The sequence below is a fragment of the Cajanus cajan genome, chromosome 8, assembly GCF_000230855.2.
Source record: "Cajanus cajan strain Asha chromosome 8, NIPB_CcT2T_4, whole genome shotgun sequence".
Taxonomy (NCBI): Eukaryota; Viridiplantae; Streptophyta; class Magnoliopsida; order Fabales; family Fabaceae; genus Cajanus; species Cajanus cajan.
The window spans coordinates 13,944,659-13,954,271 of record NC_138524.1 but is presented as its reverse complement, the minus strand read 5'-3'; the positions used below and the strand labels follow the sequence as shown (position 1 = coordinate 13,954,271).

The 9,613-nt window shown below is 28.9% G+C and overlaps 1 protein-coding gene across 2 annotated transcripts; it reads left to right on the top strand.

Moving 5' to 3' along the window:
* Positions 1-512: 512 nt before the first annotated feature.
* Positions 513-7,978, top strand: LOC109805709 (MLO-like protein 9). 2 transcript variants are annotated; one of them, XM_029272823.2, is made up of 14 exons: positions 513-846; positions 1,038-1,095; positions 1,325-1,503; positions 2,265-2,381; positions 4,156-4,216; positions 4,573-4,661; positions 5,253-5,327; positions 5,698-5,786; positions 5,939-5,988; positions 6,098-6,138; positions 6,230-6,403; positions 6,707-6,742; positions 6,804-6,932; positions 7,403-7,978. In XM_029272823.2, the coding sequence occupies exons 1-14, from the start codon at positions 727-729 to the stop codon at positions 7,856-7,858; spliced, it is 1,674 nt and encodes a 557-aa protein (XP_029128656.1). In that variant the 5' UTR covers positions 513-726; the 3' UTR covers positions 7,859-7,978. The 2 variants fall into 2 exon arrangements, with proteins under 2 accessions (XP_029128656.1, XP_020223474.1); XM_020367885.3 differs by having other exon boundaries at positions 1,277-1,503.
* The last annotated feature ends 1,635 nt before the right edge of the window (positions 7,979-9,613 follow it).

Genomic DNA, 9,613 nt, shown 5'->3' with positions numbered 1-9,613 from the left:
TATTATCTGTTTAAAAATTTAATTGATTAGTGAGCAATCATAGATGATTAGTCAATGTTTTTGGGGCCTTTAATATGGGAGTCCACAGCCGACACGTTGCGCAAGTGAACGCATCAATTCATCAATGACAGTTCTTCTGACGGCAAGAAACAAGCCAAATCAAGCATTATGTACGGTGTACGGAGTTTTAGGATTCAACAAACAGACAACTATATGTTGCTTGTGGAACTAGTTTATTATTAATTCTCTTTCTTCTATTATTAATTTATCACCAAATCTTAACTTGAGTTTTCTCAACTGACGAGATATTTTCTTGTCATTTAAATCTTTATTTTTAAAAATACAAAAAATTTAAACTAAAAAGAACATTTACTTGTTTAGTATCTATCAAATCTTTAAAAGAAATTAATTTTATATTTAATTTTGATAATAATTAAAAAAAGTTTAATGGCGAACCACTAGCTTCGTTTACATCACTACCACACATCATCTCTATAAAAACATCACAACACCCATGTTGGTGTTACCTAGCCAACCTCACCTTGAGCTTGGCACAGCTTTTTTCTTTAGCAAATTCTTCTCCTTAACTTTGCCTTTACTTAACCATAGTATATACACTATCATCATAACAAGAGGTGTGATCTCTTCCCTTGTTTCAAGATAATATATATACATATATATTTGGCAGAAACTAGGGAAATTAGCGAAGATCAAAGGCAAGTTCATATGGACATAGGAAAAGAAAGAACTCTTGAAGAAACGCCAACATGGGCTGTCTCAGTATTTTGCTTCTTCTTTCTTACAATATCTTTGATCATTGAGGGTGGTCTTCACAAATTGACTGAGGTAATAAATATACTTAGACCAATACATGTGAGAAACAAAGGAAATTAATCACAAATCTTTGTTCTCCGATTCAAAACTGATGTGTGGCGTGTAGCATTTATTTTGGTTTCTTGGTTTTTAATCAAGGGTAAATAATTAAAATTCTTACAAGATTTCATTCTGACCTATAATTTTGGTCATTCACGTTCTAGATTTTAAGGAAGAGGAAAGGAAAATCCTTGGGGAAGGCTTTGACCAAAACCAAAACAGGTTTGTTTTTAATTTGTGACCCTCTGGAATTGATGTATTTGAATATCTTTTATATGCAACTTGCATTTTCCTTTCTTCAATGATCATGAGGATCTACCTTTTAGATTTTTTGTGAAACAAACACTTGTGTTGATGAAAAGCTTAATGAATTTGCCATTTGCTGTTTCGGTTTCAACAATAGAAATGATGAAATTCGGTTTCATGTCCTTTCTTCTCACAATATCGGAAGTGCCCATATCCAAAATCTGCATCACCAAGGATGTGGCAAATTCTCTTCTACCATGTAAAGATGCTGTGGACTTAACAGGATTAACTTCAGCACCAGCTACTCGCACTTCAACCTCTGAATTTGACATAGCACCTGCTACCAACGAATCCACAATTGAGGTCAACTATTGTGAAGCAAAGGTGAGATTGATTTATATTAACCTTTCCTGCTGACACCACCTTAAGGACGTAGATAAATAAAAAAGATGAGAGCAGTTTGAAGGAAATAATATTTTACCCTAAACCCTAGATCATATACAATAATTCATTATATATATAGAAAGATAAGATGTTTACTCTTGAGACGAGTGGAACATCACAACCCATAATCAAATAAGAATAAATAGTACATGAAATCATAGTGTGAAAAAAATTCTATAGTCATTATTCAATCATATGTTATTTTTACGTATATAATAAATTTGTTAATTTTTATAATAACTATCTATCTTACAAATATAAACAGTAGTAAGATAGGTTTGTTGATTTATAATAAAATTATACTGTAGATAAATTTTAATTAATTAACAATAAAGAAAATTTAGCATGAACATTGTATGGATTTAAACTCAAAATAATTTAGAAAAATTATATCTTAGTAATAATATATGTATGCTGTATTCATAATTATTTTTTAAATATATAATTGTTGTCTTATTTCTCCATATAAGTGAAGGGTTACTCTAAAGAGTTTAAAGAAAGTAAGATATATTTTTACTAAGTCAAAGAAAAATTTCGTGTTGATTCTCTACAAGCCATGATAAAAGTTTTATTAAAATAGAGTAACAACTTTAAATTTAACCATTGTCAAACTCAAGATTCAAAGGTTGTCATGTGTTTTTAAATATATGTACCATTGATTTTATTCTTTTATTTATTTATTTATTTGCTGATGAGTGCAGGGAATGGTTAGTTTAATTTCAAGTGATGGAATTCTGCAGCTAAATATATTCATCTCGTTTTTGGCGGTGTTTCACATCTTGTTCTGCACATTGACAATGTGCCTTGGTAAGGCAAAGGTATGTACACCGTTTTCAATCCTTTAGAAATTAGATGGAGGAATCGGTCCATATACATATATAGCAGTTTTCATAACACGTAACCTAAGAACCATTCACTGTCTTTTCTATAGTAGAAGTTTGAATTTGAGGTATATCACTTTCAACATTTATATGCAAAGAATACTAAGAACTCACCACCTGTACACCATTACACCTTCCTAATAAGGATACGCTTAAACTAAAAGCTTGATTTTTTCCATCAGAATCCAATCATTTAGTTATTATATGATCCCATATTTTGGTGATTAGAAAAATGGTTTGTGTACACTATGAGCAATAGTTATCACTTATCATTCCACTTTTTACACCCAGCTGCCAGCAACAAACTTTTGGTTATTATAATTTTGTATCATAAATGGTTAAAAGTAAATCAATTTTGTTTATATATTTATTAATATCATAACCTAATGATATTACTAATCGCAAATTGAAAATTATATAAACAAATTCTTGCTCTTAATCATACATGTAATTAATCATTTGTAACAGGTTGTAAGCTCATAAATTCTTAATTACTATTAGACTTAATCGCTATTAAATATTCAATAATCTTATAATACTATTATATATATATATATATTAATTATTGTGATCTTTTTACAATTATTGGTTCTAACCGTCTTTTGTTTATCATATTTCTTTAGTCTGTCTATTCTAACCGACCTTGGAATATGTGCCACAATATAAATTGATGAGATTGCACATAAATTAAAAAGTCAAAATTGAATTTTTCTTTTTCTGTTTTTTTTTTTTTAATTTATCGTGGAGCCAGAAAATCAAATATAAGCTATATGTGTATTTATTCCCATCTTCTTGCTTCACCAAAAATTTCGACTAAATCCAGGCCAAGTGGAGATTTGATGACCAGGTGTGTTTGAATTAAAATATTTACAAAAAAAAACTATAAAGAGTTTTTGAAAAAAAAAATCCTATAATCAATCGCCACCAAACATTTGATATCTTCATTCCTGTGTTATATATGATATAATAGTCGTCTGGTTTTTAAAAAAAAATGTTGTTTTTTCATTTTTCCATTTTAAATTACAAAAAACACACATAGTTTTTACTTTGTTCTTAAGTTTTAAAAGTATGTATAAAAAACAATGAAAAGAGAAAAAGAAAAAATTTTAAAAATATTTTTACTTTTTCCTATACAAATTTTTGAAAGAAAAATAAGCGAAAATGAGATTATAATTTTGCAAATAAAAGTGAAAATAGAAAATAAAAACAGTTTTTTTTTTCTCAAACCAAACCACTGATATATAAGGTTAAACACGAATTTTCTTTTTCAATGATAGATGCGTAAGTCTTTGGATACATGTCTATATTTCAATCTTCACTTGCTATATTCAAAAGTTAATTACTAAGTAGATAATAGAATTTGATCCACATATTTATAATATGTTATTAACTTTCTGCTTAATAATCATAGATATGTCATCTCTTATCAATCATTTTACTCATAAAAAATAATATATTCAAAAGCTTTAAAGTATTTGTTTGAGATGTGTGTCATTATCTATTTGGGTGAAAGAGAACAATGTAATTAAACACGAATTGAAAGAATAATGTAATGTAATAATAACTACTCTTATCGAATTTATTTTAAGTATTGCATAATTAATCGGTGCAAACTGTTATCCTTTTTCCCTAATGTTCCATCAGCAATATTGTATCATCATATGATTGTAATAAATTGTAACCACTGGTGTAATTAATTATTTTGTGACAGATGAGAAGATGGAAAAGATGGGAGGACGAGACTCGAACACTTGAATATCAGATAGCTAATGGTAACCTAATTTCTTGATTTATTTGTAATTGTTTTGAGACTGTATTCAGGTTTTGTAATGAAAATCAACCTTCACATTCACGGTTATTACACATACAAAATATATATATATATATATAAAATATAGTTATACATAATTTTAATATTAATTTTGAATGAAATCTTTAACAATATATTTTATGTAGTTCTATAATTTATATATCCACACTTTTTAATAATATACTAACATATATTATTATTATTGATATAAATAATTTTTAATAATAAATATAATGTTACAATAAGATGCATGTTATTAAATGATAATTTTCTTACGGTGTATTTACTTTTATTCCTCCATAAACTTTCCCTGTATAGATCCAAGAAGATTCCAGTATACAGGTCAAACATTGATTGGCAAGCGTCATTTGAAATTCTGGAGCTACCATTCTCCTTTGCTTTGGATGGTAAGTGAATGTGAAAGAAAATTTTGAACTATATATAAAAGGCAATTTACTAACCACTAATAGTATAATTTTGATACACTGCCATGCTAAAGATTTTTACACTACAACTATTTAGAAATCATCCAAAATATGAGTTGCATAAGTTTTAAAGTAATCATTTTAAAAATTAATAATTTATGATTTAATTAATGTCAGGGTAAAAAACCTTTATACAATGTTTCCAATTAAATGCAAAACAAATCCATGATTTTATCTTTATAAACATCAAACACCTCGAGGCAAAAGTAGCTGACTTATAGTGTTGTTCATGATGATTCATTTGAACCAAAACCAAAAAGCATTATGATTCACTATTCAAAGTATTGAGTTTGTTTGCAATTGTTTATTAGGAAGTCAGTTTAAACTCGAGTTGAAAAAACATTCTTACTTCCTTTGTTTCTCACTTTCTATCTATTGTCTTTCTTTTCATCTGATTTTAGGATGTTAGAAGTTAGAACTTAGTAACAGTAATTCTGTTGTCAAAAATTGCTATAAAAAAAACATCCAATTATTTACCTATACTAATTAAAGTCAAATGTGTTCTATATATAGGTTTGCTTTTTTCGGCAGTTCTATGGTTCAGTCTCAAAAGATGATTACTTTACTCTACGAAATGGGTTTATTGCAGTAAGTCAATAATCCATACCAAATCTCTTTCTAGGAATTCATGGTACTCTTTGAGCTCATTTGAATAAGTTTTTTCAAAAATACTTTTAAGAGAAAAAAATAAACAAGTTAAAACTAATTTATGAATAGGTTAAAATTAAGGTTTTAAAAAAATTAATAGAATTTTTTTTATAAATTAACTAAAAGTATAAACTAATTTATATAGAAAATTATTTCAATTTTCTTTCATATTATTCTCTCTTTGAAAGTGTTATGGAAGAAGTTCTCCCAAATAGGACTTTTATGGACCAAGTCTCATTATAATAAAGTAAGTTGTCAAACAGTTATTCAGCGGAAAACCAAACAAAATTTTTCTTTCCTGAAATTGCAGGCTAATATTTCTTTAGGCAGCAATTTCAACTTCAAGAAATTTCTTTCTCGAACTTATGATGAAGATTTTGAGAAGGTTATGGGAATCAGGTATTCCCTACGATCTAATCAAAAACATGATTCCTAATCACGTGACAACCAGTTTCAGCTACCTCAATATTTATTAAGCACATTCTTATAGTTACAAAGGTTAAATTTCAAGGCCATAAAAATCATGAAACCAACTTTTGATGCTCTTGCAGGATTTGGATCTGGATTTTCTCCATACTTTTCATATTTTTCAGCGCACATGGTATGCACAAGTTGTATTAAGTTTTCACCTGTTTTGTCCCTATATCCTAATGAATAAAAACATTTTTTTGAAACAAAATCACTGGTGTTTGTTTTCATTTTGTTTGCAGAGTTCTACAATTACTACTGGCTTCCCTTTATTCCACTTGTGGTACAGTTGATAATATTTCACATAATTTTGCAGATTTATTTCCTTCTTTTGTGACTTTGTTTCATGTTTGCTTTCATATTCTGTATTGAAGGTTGCTTTACTTGCTGGGGCAAAACTTCAAGTCATAATAACAAAGATGTGTGTAGATAGTTGCAAGGAAAACCCAGTGATCAAAGGAAGTCTACTTGTAACACCTAGTGATGCACATTTCTGGTTTCATAGACCTGAATGGCTTCTCCATTTACTCAAATTCATCCTTATCCAGGTAGATATTGTCACAAACATGCCATAATTAAAAATATTATTACCATTATTATCTTCCATCTTCCAATAGCTTCAAGCCTTCAAGTAACTATCTTATTGATAAGTAAAATGTAATGCACAACTCTTATAAATAAAAGAATAATGATACACGTACAGCAATTCATACAATCTATAAAGTTTTTTTTTTTTTTTTTATATCTTTTCACCCTATAATTTAATTCATTTCAAATTTCTCACTCTCTCTTAATTGTAGGAATTTTTATGCATAAATCCTAATAACGATACCTCTTATGATTTATGGCAGAACTCCTTTCAACTTGCATTCTTCACCTGGACTTGGGTAAGTAATTATGGTTACTCTAGAGATGTTTTTTTATGCTGACTCTACTCACAAACAACAGTATGAATTTGGTCCAAGGTCTTGCTTCAATCGAGAAAAAGAGGACATTGCCATAAGGATTGCCATGGGTGTAGCTGTGCAGCTCCTTTGTGGTTATGTGACACTGCCCCTTTATGCACTTGTTACTCAGGTAAATAATTAAGTATAATATTATATATATATATATATATATATATATATATAAAGTCCTTTAGATAATCATGGCATTCATTTGATAGCTTCAGTTTTGCCTTTTTTTTTTGTCGAAGGTAAGGACTTTAGCAAATTTACTGAAAGGCCTAAAAAAGCCAATTTGCCCTTAATTTGACAATGATTATGTCAAATTGACTTGTCATTGATGCTAATTATTAAAAAAAAGTTTAATTTTTATTCACTTTCAGAATAACCATTTTTATATTGTTACAAGTCACTTTAAACATGACTTTCAACATGATCATTACAAAAGTCGACAATTTTTCAATTAGATTACAATTCATGATTGAATGACAATGTATAAGACCTTAACATTGTTAATGTATTTCAATTAAATTCTTATTAAAAACAGATAGTTTATTGAAATCAATGACTACAACACTTGCTCATATTTTCATCATGTCACAGATGGGTTCTAGCATGAGGAGAGAAGTTTTCACTGAGAGTGTCTCCAAGGGCCTCAAAAATTGGCACAAAAAGGCTAAACAATCTCTGTGTAAAAACAACTCAACTTCAAGCAAACACTCAAATTCTTTGCATTCCACAGTAGGTGAGAGTTCAATAAGAGGAGCAGTGGATAGTGTGCATAACCCAGATAATGTAGCAGTCACTAGCTATTCTTCTCCCCTCACCTCAGAGGTGGAAAAGAGAATTGCACCAACCCATGAGCAAGAGATGTCAAGTTCAGAAATCCCAACTATTGAGGAAGAGAATAACCCCAAGATCATCACCAGAGGAACCTATGACGGTGAGATCTCATTTGGGAGCAGCTGGAAGAATGTGGGAAGTAGCAGGGGAATTGGAGAATTTGGTTCAATAACTGAAGAAGATGATGCTGAAAAATTGTCTGAGTTGAATCCATAACCACATTGTAATATTTTACAAATTTTGTTATCTAATTTGTAAAATTGTACATTTTATTACTCGTTTAATCAGTTGTTTAATATAATTAGTTGACCGTTAATATATCAAGTTGATTGTTAATATTATGACGTAATTTGTTAGGTTAACAATCTATATGTAATATCAAAAATCAACTAACAACATCAAACAGTAACTAATAAGTGATCAAATATGTAAAATTTTAAGATTGTGTAGCAAAATGTGCAATTTAAAAATGGAAAGGAGAAATTTGTGAAATAATAAAATATTAGTATCAAAAGTGATATTAAGCTCAATATTTATCTCAATAAAATTGGCATATAAGCAATTTCTAAAAGCTCTAGTATCTTGTTTATACCATATTAAATTCTCAACTGCTATCTAATCACCTATCCTCTTCACCTCAACCCTTTCTTTCTTCTGTCCCTGAATTCCAAGATACTAGTAACATCAGCAAGAAAATTTTTCTCTTGTTGTAAGTTATCTTTCTTAGTTAATTGTTTACTTTTTCTCGCTTATATGTAACTTTTTCAATAAAAGGGTGGAGAAAGAGACATGTAACATAGACTCGTGATTTGAAACCTAGATAATTATATCATAAACTAAACATTTACGGCAACCCAATTATCAACAACTACCAATACTATTCAAATTGGCCGAACATAGGTTGAAATTTTTACCAAATTTATGAGATTGTTTGAATAAGCAATGTAGGAAAAATTTAAGTTGAATATATACAATTGCTGTGGGATATGAAACATGGTGAGCTCGAGTAAGTTAATTATCATCGAGTGCTTTACGCCAAAGATACTCCTCACAGCTCACGTTGTTTTCTTGATTTCCAAATCACCATTATTCATCAATAATCAATATAACAAAATTTTAGGCATAGGAAGATTTGATAGTAGTTAAAAGATTTGAAATTTCAACTCAGCTTCTTTGACTTGAAAAAGTTCCAGCTGTGCCTGTCATATATTCCTAAATTTATTATTTGATGGTGGATGTATCTTAATCTGACAAGGTACATGTCTGCCTAGTATTTGATTTCTAGAACCTAGGAAAATTTGAGCATTGGTTGTACTTAAAAATCAGTCTTGATAAGTAGGTTATTTTTGGATCTGGATCTCCTGTAGATTTTATGGTACAAATCAGAGTCATGGGACGAAGTTGTTATATAATTCACTTATATTATATTTTTCATCTTATTTTTTTATAATTTTTATTATTTTATATTATATATAAAGTTATGTAACACATGATATAAGTTTCTGCGTACATGTCAATCTCACAAAATTCTTTAAAAAAAATTATATTTATACTACTCATTTGAGAAATTACGTGCCTGTTTGCTTTTGCGTCATGCATATCAAGACTTAGATTAATATAAAGTCAACAATATTTACTTTTCTGTCAATTTCATATTTTAGACATGGATTTGCTGGAAAATGTGAATAGTTAACATTGATTTAAACACGTACTGCAATTATGTAACAAAAAAAGGTACAAGCTTCACAAAGCCCATAAGTATATTGAGTACACAATGTTAGTTTTGGTTGTTGATATAGTGGACAAAAAGCCCACTCTTCTAAACTTCACAAAGTCTAACAAAAAAATACCTTACTTCCATACGTATTTAATACATAACTTGGATTTTCCCTCACACAACAACGAACAAATTTTCTCTTTATCACAAATGAGTAAAATTACAGGAACAAGATTTTGTTGGTTAGAATTTTT